Here is a 14,675-nt window from a genome sequence, read left to right on the forward strand (position 1 = left end):
ATCTGAGGATCAAGTAAATTGATCTCAAGTGTTCCTGCAAATAAATCTTATGGAGCTCCACAGGGATATCTAACTTAAGATTAGACTAGAAAGTTAACGAAGTTTATCGGAAAACGTCCAGCCAATGTTATTTCCTACCTTAAATACGCCTTTAGCCCACTTGCGGAAAGACTCCTCCTGTCCGCACAGCTCGTCCCCCTCCCCCATCTTGTAGATCCGTTCTCCTCCTAGCTCCCCAAAAAGCGTGTCCACCGCATGCGCAAACGCACAGAATCCTGGGTAGGCCCGAGAGCCTAGTCCAAAGACTGAAAACCTACATTAGACAAAAGATGATCAATATTTTTTTTTTTTGATTTTGAAGCAAAGCTGAACTGTAATTTTCAACAAAAGATTTTCAACTATCCAACTTCAGTCTTTGTTAAAAGAATGAGCAATCCACTTCCCCAATGACGTCACGTTATGCATCCTTTACAGAGACGAGGGGCGCCATAAATTTCTTCAGCTTATCATCCAATGCTCCCCGAGTGACGTGTTCTATCTGTATAAAGTGACGTCACAGAAGCGGCGGATTGCTCATCCCGTAACTGCGATGGCATTGAACAGTGGAACATTTGGCATAAGCACAATATTTGTATTAGAAATCCCCCCTTGATTCAGAATGATTTCTACCAATAAAGATTAACTTTGAATTCAAGTTCAACAACAAATGAACGCACCTGACATTGCCGAGGGGACCGCCGTCCAAGTCCATACTTTCCATGTCCCGTTCTTTCATCTGGTGCGAGAACTTCCGGCGCCGCTCGGTGGCGCTGCTAGAGATGCTACTAAGCCGTTTGGTGTGCCCGCTGAATAAATTAACATAAATCGACTAAAACGTCACGCATACACATAAAATGGCTACGTCATCCAACGTTCAAGTTTGACAGTGGGATATTTAGTTAGTTCAGTTCCTCTCGTATGCAACCTAAATAAAGTCACATTCAACATCGCACAATGCCAAATATGTACAAATAAAAAATCAAATAAACAAAAAGAGGAGGTAAACATTGAAGTACCAACCCGTCATCGCTCGATTCAGAAACCTTCCTAATCCGCCTACTTTGTGAAATAAATGTAAACAAAACAAAACAAAAATAAATAAGCAGAACGTTATCTGATGAAGCAAGTGAGTTAGTAGCTTTGTGTTTATTTGGCATTTTGAAGAGAAAACTATAATCTAGGTATAAAAGAAAGGGTTTAAAACTAAAAAAAGAGAAGAAACATTGAAGCCTTCCGCAAATCCCTATTTTCGTTCCTTTTTTATGAAAAAGGCAATAATTCATAAATTAGTTCCGATTAAATGTGTTCAAGACATTGTTCGTTACAAACAAAACAAAGAGAGGCGATTATAATACAGTTATTGGTGCATTGCTTATGTTCAATACTAGAGATCTTGCATCTTGAGAGCTGAAGCTTTGAATTGCCTTTCTCTGCAGGTATACTTACGGCGGTCTGTTGTCGTTGTTGTCCATAGGCGGATGTCGCATCTCCAGAAGGGTTTGGCCAAACGACTGTAAATGTAAATGTTCAAAGGATTGTAAATGTAAATGTAAATGTAAATGTAAATGTAAAAGTAGATGTTCAAAGGAGGTTGTAGCAAATGTGTGTTTGCGTGTTTGTGTGTGTATGAGTTTGCGTGTTTGTGCGCATGTGTGTTTGTGTGTGCGTGCGTGTTTGTGTGTGTGTGCGTGCGTGCGTGTTTGTGTCTGTGTGTGTGTGTATGTGTCTCTCTCTGTGTGCTTCAGTATATGTTAAGTATTAAATTCCCCACTTCAGATACTTGAATAGTAAAGAGAAATTTATGTTCCTAACAGTTTTTGATAAAACAACTCTAACCAACCATACAGCTAGCCACATTTATGCAATTACGAAGAAGCGAGAGGAAGTCGAATGTCATAGAATAGATAAGACACATATCTGCATATATTGATGTGTATGATTGTTTCCATTGTTACATATATATGATTGTTACCATGTGACCTGTACTTAGCCCAATGGGGCAAAATGTGCAATAAAGCTCTTCATTCAAAATATAGACACTGAATTAAGCAATCAATCAACCAATCAATCAATCAATTGAGATCAATCGATCGATCGATCAACCATATTTACGTACCTCCCCATTGTCCGGTGGGTCTCCGTTGCCGAACGTGCTGGTCACTACGATGACCAGTGTCTCATGTTCCAGGTGCATGATGTCATAATCATCCATACACATCACCTAGGGAACGACATTCTATTAAATATAGCTTATAACATCGAGACCTTCGCTATTAAATTTCACCGCGAATTTGTGGTTACGATGTAATCCGATCCCCAGGCTGCCCGTTTAGGGGTGGGTACCGGTACAGAAAATTCACGTCCAGGTACAATTCAGTTCCAGAGGAAGTTCAGTCGAGGTTTGGACCTGAACCAAGACCTGATTCAGTAAGTGAAAACTTGTGAATGGAGGATACTCACAACAATGGTCTATTTCACTACAAAGAAATCTGTTTGGTGGAGTATCATACTCACTCTGGCGTTTTAAAATCCTACAACGCTAAGTTACTAACTGCCTCGTGCAAAACTTGGTAGAAATGACTGTAGGATATACTCTACTTCGCTTTTGTTATCTCTTCGACCTGCAAGCGCCAAATCGTGTGAATACCTAATCAAGTAATATGTTCAATTTCTAATAGGTCCATTATCCGGTCTATCTATTTTTTTCAAGTCCAGTTTTTCCGGACCGGCCCAATAAGAAAAACCCCTATGCCCGTTAGGCTAATTGTAAGTACATGGTAGAAACATAAAAGAGACGTCGACATACATGAGACAACAGACAGTATCTTAACGAGAGACCACTGAAATACTGGTGTTTGCTATATTGCCATGAAATTCTGTATACCGCGAAAATTGTGTCGGACTCAGACCCTAGAGAAATCCCCAGTCCGATACCCGCCTTGCCCCCGACGTTATACGTCTGGGAAAGTCACTTAACACGACCTTCTTCACTCCATTCAGGTGTGAGAATGGCTACCTGACCTCGGTCGGGAGGTAAAATACTACCTTTACCTTCTGTATGTACTTCGTATGTGGCACAGTCAAAAGATCTTACTAACTTGAGTGCAGAGCCGTATTGTCCCCGTCTGTCTAAAAAAGCAAAACAAAAGAAAATGGTTACGGAATATTTCCTACCTTGGCGTCGAACGCATGCTTGAAGATCTCACAGATCGTCTTGGCGTACCGCTCCGACTTGCCGGTCTCCGTGGCGTACAGGATTGTGGCCTTCACCCGCTTAGCCAGCGCTTTTCCCATCAGCTTTGCGGAGAACTTTACGGCTCTGGTGAAAAAATGGTACATTTATTTGCAGGGTGCCAATAGGCCTCAGAGGTATAACCTTGTTGCTATTAGAAGTATTGCTTTCAGTGGATCTACGTACACACTGTAGTTCAGGGAGGTATCTCACTGGACCTCAACAAAATCCGCTAATTGACCCACTTTATGGCCTGAAATTTCATATTTTTTGAAATGCTTGGAAAAAATCATAAGTCGCAAAAGTGTGCAATATGTATATTCTAAAACATCTTACCTATGCTGTGCTATGGTTGCCATAAGTTTATATCCTTTTATTGCTGCGAATCCCGTTTTGATGCATTTTTAATCATTGTACACTAATTCATTGGGATTTCCAATAACCTGCTCATCTGGGATTCATACATAAATGCGTCTTACGTCGGTATGACCACAAGTGAAGTTGCCGCATTTTTCGTGGACAATTTGGATCAGTCGAGTGAGATAACGATTTAGGCTTAGGTCACATTTCCAAACCGGGGCCCGGCCGGGCAGCTTTCGGGAGCGAAAAGAATGATATAAAAGACATCAAAATATACAAAATGTCAAAATAAAATTCATGGGCATCATGTGTATATATTTCTAGCTATACATTTTAATATTTCATTTCTTGAAACATTCCGGCCGGGCGCCGGTTTGGAAATGTGACCTAAGCCTTAATTACCTCCGTAAGTATTCTCGGACAGTATATACCGACTTCCAACAATTAAGCATGCCGTTTCGCTTCTGGAAGTGGTCAGGACAATACAGGTACTCCGGTAATTTATACAATACTTCCTTGACGCACTGATTATTTAAGTCAGTAAGCCATGTTGATTTGATCATATGGATGACATCCTCTGGGGACCCCAAACTGATGCAACCGAACGAACAAAAAGTTTTAATAAAGCAAAACAAAAGTTGGCTTCTTTATGAAATCTAAGTGGTCAGGAAGTGGTCTTTTAAGTATTCTTCTTTCAAGTCGATTTTTGAATTCTGTGACATTAGTATCCTATAATCATTTCCGAATCACGGCATATACTTTCATATATGGTCGAAATGTTTGCAAATGGACGGAAATTGATGCACGTGCGGATTCCATGTACATCATCAAATCAACATGGCCTTATTATAAAAATCACCAGTAGTTGGTACTGCCTTGTTTGGCGCAAAATTTAGCGTAGAAATAAAATGAAGAGCGATTTGTGACCCCCTATGTCTACTTACGATTTGGTATCTCCCTTGTCCCTCCAAAATCTCCAAAAGCGGATGCATGGCAGGTTATTTCATTAATTCAACGATTAGCGTGTTGGAATGAGTCGTGCGGTTGGGGAATAGGCTGTATCTCAGTTTTCAGTGGAATTAGTAGGCATTAGGGGGGCTCAAGGCTCGGTGGAATTGATTTGGATAAGGAGGACAAAAGCGGGAGGGAATAAGAAATCGTCGTAAATACAAGATAACCTATACTTGAAGGCAAATGGAAAAATCCGAACGCCTCATTTTGGAGTTTCGAAATCGAACCTGCTTGTTGAGAAAGTAATTTGCAAACGTCTTTGCTACTATGAATATATTTCTAAAAAAAATAAACTAAAAAAAAAATCAGATTCTAAGCCTGAAAATGTTTGACAGGTTGCTCAACGAATTTCATGGATAAAAAAACGACTTTCAAAACACCTTCTGTGTTTTCCCGTCGATTAGATCATACTTAACATCGTGCATGTACGTCATATTTCAATAAGAAAATCACGTATGGGTCATAAAAAAAATTAGTCACTTAAAAGTCACCCGGCTATTCCCGTCCAGTAGAGTGTAGAGTGGCGAAAGACTCATGTACTAATACGGCAAACTCTACGCAAGAGTCACTATACAAATTATAACGTTCGTCGGTGGATTACCTAAACATTTCTGACTGTTTTTGAAGACTTACTTGGCCACTTCCTTGAAGCCAAACTTTCTTTTCGCCTTGCCGGGCATTATCTTCTTGGTATCTTCCTTCTTCTTCCACACGTGGGTCATCCACGCATCTTCCTATAGATCAAGGAACGACAGAACGGTCAACTTTGAATATGCAATTGCGTAAGAGACTGGGAAGGGGCAATTTTAAGAGTCATCGACAGAGAGGAAAACAGAAGAACACGCTGGATTAAAGAAGCAGTTTGGATCAGAAAATCAGCTTCAGTCATGAACAGAGACGAAGGGGAATACAAGCTGAGCCACGTTTGGGACGACACTCTTGCTGCTGCAGCGCCACCTACATCGGCTATAAGTAGCAGCAAGAAGTAGTTTCCAGTCATTCTACCCTGATGATGGTTTCGGATAGACACCGAAACGTTGGAAGTAAGTACTCCTTGGTTGTGCCCAAAAAACTTTACTATATGAACTTTGAATATGATTTCTAAAAGTCAAAGGTTTTTGGTAATTACCAGTCATCTTTGCCTTGGCTTAGGTCCCAACTGCATTAGTGTCCGAAACTAAGTATTACTATTTTTCGTATCTATAATTTCGACGTGGACATATTTGTCATGCAATTTTGATAAGATATAGTAAACCCCGGTGATGAACCGGGACGAGGGGGTATACAAGCTCAGCCACGTTTGGGATTATTTTCTCACCGCAAAAGCGCCACCTACATCGGCTACATATAGCAGTGAAGCAGAACTCCAGTTAGAAGCTCTGACAAAGGTGTCTGAGAGACATCGAAACGTAAGCAATGTAAGTGCTCTGGTTGTGTAAAATGAATTCTCCTATATCCAATTTTGATGTTATAGAATTGACAAAATGTGTACGGCGCAAGAACGGCCATTTTTTTATAAGATTGTTTCCAGAACAGGTCACTAGCCCGTATAGGTCGCACTAGAGACAAAAGATGGATATTGATTGCAAACGTGTTTTTTTTAGTTACCGTCAATCATGGAGATCGGACAACAAGCAGTAAGTATTGACGCCCAGGTTTCTATACGTTTTGTTGCGAGTCTTAGGTTTTTGCTATACACTGCGAATGAGGCAGTGTACATCAGAGTCCATCGGCCCACCCTCAACAGAGACGGGGGGCGGCATAGACTTTGTGTTAATTTATAACCCCCTCCAAGAAACGTGGTGTGTTCCTGACGTCACTGCTGAAGGTCATTCATTCTGTAAACAAGGTAGACGGAATTCGTCCGAAATTTTACTGGGGTAAGTGTTCATTCCGGCGTTATAATACTTATATGTAAGGTGTTAGTATTTTTATATAATCAATGCCAACACCACAGATGAACTTTCATGCCAAGTGCTTACCTGATACTCGTAAGACGGTCTCAGGTAGTAACTGATCATCTCTTGGTGGAAGACGGGAGTGAGAGAACCAGAGATAGGAGGGACGATCCAGACCCAGTCCGCCGGACACCCGCCGCGCAGACGCTGTTCGTTCTCCATGTGCTTCATAAATGACTCGCACGCGGTGTGGTGGTCGGTGATGGTCACATTGCAAGTCTGTGGAACGTAGAGACTTTCTGTTAGGCTTTGTTAGGTCGTTCAAACCCCGGTCGGGCAGCGAAATTTGTACTACACATATACATGTAGGAAAAAAACCTAGAATACCTCCAGTTTGGGATGAACAACGGATATAATCGGATCCACAAGGGGCTACGCAATTGTTGATGACATTTGATAAACAGATAAACACATCTATTTCTTGTTGTAATGACAGATAAGATGAATATAAAAATTGCTGAATACCTCAATAAAATGTTCTAAAATGATAACAAAACTTCATAAAGATTACTGCCCGCATATGTATATGTACACCATACTTCAGCAGTTTATAGCACCTTCCATACCTGGAAGCTATGAAGAATAGCGACGTTAGCCTCGATCAGAGCCAGGTCCCTCCATAGTGACGACGCCCGTCCTGTATCAAGCCCCATCCTCTTGGCAATTTGCTGGAATGAATGAATAGAGAAAGAAATCGAGGGTTCATTCCCAAAGACATCGCAAATAAGATAGTTAATTAACCGAAATAGATAGAGAATCAACCTAGATAATTCTATTTCCCATTCAACAGCCAAACCATTAAAGTCCTAGACCACCAGAAAAATTCAAGCAGTTCGAGTTCTATTCAGGTATAACGTGGAAAATTAGAAGTTAGCAGAAGTTAGCTATATAGCACAACTCAACACACACCTATCTGGGGGCCGCCATCTTGGATACGTGTTCTAGATAATTCTTGTCAGAGCTCATGACGAGACTAGTTGAGATAAGGTTCTTGCCGTATCATAGTATTGTGTCAATGAAGCATCATTCTAAGACCATGTTGATTAAATAACTCGAACGATAAACGTTTGACCCGAAAAAGTTGCATTCATTTATCTAACTGGTCTTGTGTATTTTTCCCTGCTTGTAGACTACATTATCAGCAATGCTGCCTGTGAGTCTGTGTAATGCATTCGTCACATTTCCGAATAAATAGGAGTTTTGTATCCTAAAATGTAACTGGTCAGGAATGTTTTAGAAATGACTGAATGCACAGAGTATGGTACAATATGTTCTTCATTTTTCTTACTACGCCGACCAAACTATGAAGGGACTTACCTCGGTGAAGTTGTATCTGTTGATGTCGCACAGATCTCTGCCGATCTCCGTGCACATGTACCAGCCACTGAAGGGTGCGGCAGGGAACTCCACTCCTCCCACATCGAACAGCATGTTGGCCACCGCCGGCAAGGCGTACCACTTCATTCCGAGCTCTTTGAACCACCCGTACCTGGGGTAAAATCATAAACAGTTGGTGACAACTAAATAGATGGGATGGGCTGACAAAGCGAATTTTTCACCATCATTATCATCATCATCATCATCATCACTACCACCATCATCATCACCATCACAATCACCACCACCACCATCATCATCACCATCACCACCATCATCATCATCATCACATCATCATCACCATCACAATCACCACCGCCACCATCATCATCACCATCACCACCATCATCATCATCATCACATCATCATCATCATCATCATCACTACCACCACCACCCTCATCATCACATCATATTATCATTATCATCACATCACCATCATCACCATCATCATCACCATCACCACCATCATCATCATCATCACATCATCATCATCACTACCACCACCACCCTCATCATCACATCATATTATCATTATCATCACATCACCATCATCACCATCATCATCATCACCAGCACCATCATCAGCCCCACCACCATCGTCATCACCATCATAACCATCACCGTTACTATCCTTGTCATCACTATTAGCAGTTTTAACATCCACTGTATTGTACTGCGAAATGCATGATAAAATGCAATGTTTTCCTGCAGTTGACGACCATTTCTTGGAGACTCTATGTGAAAATCTTTTGTACGAAAGAGAGCCCCCAAATCCTGGACCTGTATGTACGATGGGTAGTACTTGGGATGCTTGATCTCTATTTCCGACAACATGACGAAAGTTGAAGACGATAAAAGTCTTGAAGTAGTTATAAAAAAAGCTTATTTCATGCAGGAGGCCATGGCAACCTGATTGCGCAATGAGTCGTACTTACTTAGGATGCTTGAGCTCTACCTCCAACACCAGGTCCTTTGACAGCTCAAACAGTTCCGGATCCTGACCGTTGGCAGACAGCACCAGTGGCAAGACGTCAAACGGGCCGTTCTTTCCCTTCCATCCCAGGCTCTGGCAGATCTATGCATAAGATATCAAATACAGTTCAATTCCTTTAGCTCGCACTTGTGTGCTAGGAGATGGGGCAGCTGCATAGATGTGGATTTAGAAAAGGAACTGTAAGAATCGAAGGAGATACAATGTGTATTAAGTGCATTTTGCATGTTACCATATTGAGCTTGATTAGAGAAATCTTGAGATTGCTTCAAACAAATTGAGATCATTTCAATAAATCTTGCGATTGTTTCAATGAATCTTGAGATTGTTTCAAACAATCTTGAGATTGTTTCAAACAATCTTGCGATTGTTTCAAACAATCTTGAGATTGTTTCAAACAATCTTGAGATCGTTTCAAACGATCTTGAGACTATTTCAAACAATCTCTCAAGCTCAGGGTCTATGTCTCTCGGTGTAAAACTCTCCTTGAGATTGTTTCCATTAATCTCGAGATAGTTTCAAACAATCTCGAGACTTTTTATGATTAACCTCTTGATTGTTTCAAACGATATTGAGATCATTATAATGAATCTTGCAATTGCTTCAATGAATCTTGAGATCGTTTTAAACAACATTGAGCTCGTTTAAAAAATCATGAGACCATTTCAAACAATCTTGATGGCAGGGTCTATTTCTCTCAGTGAAAAAACTCAAACAATCTTGAGATTGTTTCCATTAATCTCGAAATCGTTTCAAACAATCTTAAGGGTCCATACCTCGGTGAAAAAATCTGAAACTTAAAATCGATCCATAAGTCTTATGAATCTTGAGATCCTTTCAAACAATCTTGAAATTTTTATATTAATTTTGAGATTGCTTCAAACAATTAATTTTGAGTTTGCTTCAAACAACAATGAAGGTCCATACCTCAGTGAACTCCACGCTTGCCGGATCACCTACAATGGACCCGTCCGGCTGCTTGTAACCGGCATACCGTACAAACTGAGAGTTCCACACTTTGAAGTCATGTTTTCCGTCGGTACGTGCGGGGAAGATAGTGATGGCCGACCTTGGAATTCCAAAGAAAAAAAATTACACACAATTAGAAAAGGTTACTCAAGCAACTAGATACGTTTTGTAGACGGTCAAACGTTTCAGATAGCACCAGCAATCTTTCGTCATTGACCTAAAAGAACAGGTGTTACATGAACGCAGTATTGATATGTAAATGACAGTTCAATTGAAGACCAATCAACATTACGTTTATGTTTAGTACCCAAACGGTGTCGAACGCTGAACAGAACAAGTGATCGGTATTACCTGTTTCGTTTCACTGTGATAACTGGTTTATTCGATAGCGCTTAAAAATATATGATTGCAGCCCTAGGGCTAAATTGCAGATGTACTACACACACTGAAACCATATAATGCAAAACTAGAGTTCCACGACCCCATACCTTCGCCAAATAAGCCTACCTTTCTTTACAACTGCTGTATTAATTGTGTTTGTCATTGATTATGCACATAAGGTTCTAATTTGCATAAATTACATCAGCTGATCATCTCCTCCACCAGACAGCAGACGTACACAATCTATGTTAAGAAAGAAGGCTTTTATCGCATTTTCTGCTAATTTATGAAAATGAGGATCTCATTTGCATAATTGATGTTCAACGATGTTCACCTGTACATAACTTCCAAATGCTACAAGTAAAAATTTCCTGTCATTTACCACAATGAAACAAAAGCATTTTCTCATTAATTATGCAAATTAGGTCTTTATTTTGCTTAATATACATCAATCAATATTCCTGTCCTTCTCAGATACAAATGTTACATGTTGCAATGGTCCCATAATGGAACTGAGCGCATTTACCAAATTTCCTAATTAATTATGCAAATTAGACACAAATTTGCATAATTGTTATGTCATTATATGTAGCATAACTTCAGACATCTACATACCAAAAATCATAACAATCCGTTAATCCTTTCTTGAGTTATTCCCTTTTAAAGTCTGACATTAAACCTGTCCTGCAGTTCCAAAACAAGCCGCTAGGGGGCCCAAATTTACACCACTTACTCTCGGCATCAAGAGCTGTCTACCACTCAATAACCATAGCCGCAGCATGTTCAAAACTTGAGATATCAAACCAGGAAGTTCCGCTGCAGTACCGTAACAGGCCGCTAGGAGGCCCAGAATCTAATCGTTTTTAGGTCTCAACAAGACCTATCCACATACCGAATATTAATACAATCCATTCAGGCGTTCTTGAGTTATGGTGGTCTTCTACAGACATAGAAACATACACACATACACACGCTACCCAAAATATAACCTTCTTGGCGAAGGTAAAAATGTTATTAAAAACTATCGTATAACATTTCACAATACGTTTAGGCACTGCACACAATATGGTAAGGTAATGTTCATGAAACGGTAGGTTCGGCATTGAAACTGACTGAAGTTGAGTTCCTTAGTGTCCTGCTATGTGACTCACCCCTGTTGTAACCAGTTGAGTGTATTTGTGGTTGATATTCACAAGATTCATCCAGACACAGCATGTGTGTCTATACATTCATTATAAATGACAGATAGATAGAATGGAGAAACAGATAAGATTACAGCCCAGACCCCGGAGTGAGTGCGTGACTGTCTATACTCTACCTGAGGTTTCCCTTGTTGGTTGCATACTTGATATGGTTGCAAATGGCTTCGTACATGCCCCGTGCTGTGGTCACGTACCGGGCGTCAAACACCTGAAATATGTAGAAACCGGGAGCTATTGCTTTTTACGCAACGTTAAGTTTCATACGTATTAACCTTAACAAATGTAACCAGGGGATAAGAGTTGTATATGTTCAAACATTCAGCATAGAAGGCAATACATAGTCACATGAGTGCATACAGCCTACAGAAGAGAAGAAGAGATTATAAAGCAACTTCACTGCGAATTTACAATACAACTGTTCCAATCTTTTCCTACCCTGTTTAGTTTGACTACATGCCAACACATCTCGTACCTGTAGTTTGGACCACTGTATTCTGCCCACACATCTCGGCGCGTTCCTCCAGGCCAGCTTGGCCCCATACGTCAGCTCCATCTGCGTCAGCTCGTACCAACCCTTCTCCTCAATCTGCGCCTTCGCCTCAGCCCATCTCTGCTTGTGTGCCTGGGTGTTAGCCCTGCATAGAAGGGACGAAAGACAATGAAAACAAAATGTCTATCGGTTGATAGAATTTTTCATCAATCAGTGACTGCTATTAAAAGTAAGCACACGTACCTCCAAATTTTGGCTATCAGTCCATCTTGATCACGGAGTGACCTAGTTCTCGCGAGAGTTGGGAGAACTAGGTCAAGACTGGCGTGGATCTTCTGTCCCTCACCACGCCTCCTTGCCGAGTGGACTGATAGTCATCGAAAATTTGGAGGTACGCGTGCTTACCTTTAATAGCAGTCACTGATTGATGAAAAATTCTATTAACTGTGAACAAACGCGACTAATGAACCTCTTCAACAAAAATGTCTATCATATCCGTTCGGCAACATTTCACAGTCATTGTCGCTGCTAATGTCCATTTGATAGTCGAGAGAGCATTGGGTTTTGTTGGAAACATTTTTGTCTTCATAATGTATGAATAATCTTATTAACACAACATAAGTGCAGTGACTTTCGTCAGGTCTTTTACATTTACGATCTCGATCCCGATCGATTTACAGAATACAAGTAGATACGAAAGGAGTAATAAACAGGTAAATCATTTGTATATGAATATATCAACATGTTGGGTTTACGTATCATTCTATAGTCTAAACATTCTTTGACATATCAATCTATTTTCTCCTCCTATAATGTAATAGAATTTATCTATGAAATGGAATGTGTTGAATACTTTTGTCCAGGCAGCATGTAGAGGAGGAATCTTGTCCTTTTCTTCATATCTGATGATAGTAATAAATATACATATTTCCATTGTAATTCATTGCATTGATGCTGATGTTTTGCTTCGACCATACCACTAAACTTTCCTAGAGCAAACAGCAAACGACCAGGCTTCTTTACCGTTTGATTGATGCGAAAAATTCGTCCAGGAACTCTTTCGCGTGTTCTAAGACTTCTTCCTTCGGTCTGACCTCGCCGGCTGGCCGGCCGCTCTTGGCCAGAGCAGCGGCGTTAGGGCGCATCAGCGAGCCTAGACACTTCGTACCCGAGCAGGGGTTCACCTGTAGGAAAATAAAATAGAAATATAACTAGAAAGGCAACATTTTCGAGAAAATGCAGGATGTTTTCCTGACAGTAATTTGCTCTTTGTCAAGATACTTGTACACAATACTATACCATTAGGCTAGACCATTAAACGTCGCCAACATAATTTGTTGCAACTGATGATATTTCGTTAATATTTGGCGTAAAAGCTTATATTTCATTCGTATTCACTGTAGCAAATAATATTTTGTTCATATTTTCTTTAGCACCTAATATGCTGATGTAACCGACAGTTCTAAGCAATGATTTGTTTATGACAAAGAAAGGAGAAGAGAGAAGAAGAACACACCAGCAAAAGCTATATGTTTTAACTGAGGAAAACGCAACTAAAGAATTAAAATCGTAATTGCTAGACCATGTATAGGAATTGTTTTTCTCCTCGAGGTCATGACAGCAAGTGTATGTATAATCAAGAAACATCTTATATAAGCCCGAGTGAAGACGGTACCGATGTGTTGGGCAGCTGGGAGATACGCATGAAACAATTATGGGGTGCAGCGAAGCGCGTTTCACCGTGGCTAGAACGGCATCGTTAAACATTATTCTCTCTCCAATTGGCAAGATGTCAAGCTACATACACATAGGATAATCATTTTCGTAAGGCCTAAGGAAAGAAAAACGCCGTGTTTCTAGTTGTGTGGAATTTCCGATCTGACATCAGAATGATGATATTTAGACAAACCTTTACTTACAACGCATATCTGTTCCTACATTGTCAATATCACAAAGAAGCGAGAAGAAGTCGAATTCACGTAGTAGAATACGATTCTTGAGTATTATAGACCCATTGTATATATTTCTTGTATCTTTTGTTGCGATCTGTACTGAACCCAGTGGGTATGTATGTACAACAAAGGCATTCATTCATTCATTTGACCAACAGACCTCCTGTATTTCACACTGTTAACAAGGATGGATGTGAAGTAATTATTGTACTTCTTTGTTCAGTTCACCAACTTTACTTGTGCTTGTACAATGTATATCTGTATATCAAAAAAGAAACTCTACCTACCGACCTTACTTTTACCGTACGTAATGTGAACAACATTAAATCTCTTTGGTCTAACGATTTCTTTGTGAGAAGTTGTACCTTGGGAGCAATTAAACGTGCTATTCGAATTCGGGGCCATTTCATTCGTGGGCTTAGGCTGATTCACTTGAAACGCCATCTGAATGTAATGTTATGGTCTAGTTATTTCTTACCTGGCTCTGATGTGTAAATGTATATTCAGTTCAACACCTGCTGTCTTCTTTATCTTTCACTATAAGAGACCTCTATAGATTTTGTTATATTTTGAATAAGGATGTTCACGATTCTAAGAACGCATGAGCAGCGAAATGCATTCTGGGTAAAAAGAGGTGAAGGCCCCTCATTAGTAATCAGTAATCTTCTGTCAATTATTGTCTCAATTTGCATAAGAGCGTCCTGACGTGTT

At 40.2% G+C, this 14,675-nt stretch overlaps 2 protein-coding genes across 7 annotated transcripts in view; both read right to left on the reverse strand.

Annotated features, from left to right (window-relative positions):
* Positions 1–14,675, reverse strand: part of LOC118426514 (coiled-coil domain-containing protein 157-like) — a 1,184,186-nt gene that overhangs the window by 934,590 nt on the left and 234,921 nt on the right. The gene's annotated exons all lie outside the window — the stretch shown is intronic.
* Positions 1–14,675, reverse strand: part of LOC118426508 (nitric oxide synthase, brain-like) — a 95,474-nt gene that overhangs the window by 16,024 nt on the left and 64,775 nt on the right. For 3 of the 5 annotated variants that reach the window (XM_035835958.1, XM_035835955.1, XM_035835956.1), the window contains exons 3-17: positions 13,036–13,196; positions 11,995–12,157; positions 11,639–11,730; positions 9,898–10,039; positions 8,915–9,054; positions 7,918–8,089; positions 7,167–7,268; positions 6,625–6,819; positions 5,276–5,376; positions 3,214–3,358; positions 2,156–2,260; positions 1,486–1,550; positions 1,060–1,098; positions 717–845; positions 139–313 (exon numbers count right to left, since the gene is read on the reverse strand). In XM_035835958.1, the coding sequence (XP_035691851.1) occupies positions 139–313; positions 717–845; positions 1,060–1,098; positions 1,486–1,550; positions 2,156–2,260; positions 3,214–3,358; positions 5,276–5,376; positions 6,625–6,819; positions 7,167–7,268; positions 7,918–8,089; positions 8,915–9,054; positions 9,898–10,039; positions 11,639–11,730; positions 11,995–12,157; positions 13,036–13,196 (1,926 nt within the window). The remainder of the gene's footprint in view (positions 1–138; positions 314–716; positions 846–1,059; positions 1,099–1,485; positions 1,551–2,155; positions 2,261–3,213; positions 3,359–5,275; positions 5,377–6,624; positions 6,820–7,166; positions 7,269–7,917; positions 8,090–8,914; positions 9,055–9,897; positions 10,040–11,638; positions 11,731–11,994; positions 12,158–13,035; positions 13,197–14,675) is intronic. The other 2 variants (XM_035835957.1, XM_035835959.1) reach the window with 2 other exon arrangements.

Source organism: Branchiostoma floridae, chromosome 11, assembly GCF_000003815.2.
Source record: "Branchiostoma floridae strain S238N-H82 chromosome 11, Bfl_VNyyK, whole genome shotgun sequence".
Taxonomy (NCBI): Eukaryota; Metazoa; Chordata; class Leptocardii; order Amphioxiformes; family Branchiostomatidae; genus Branchiostoma; species Branchiostoma floridae.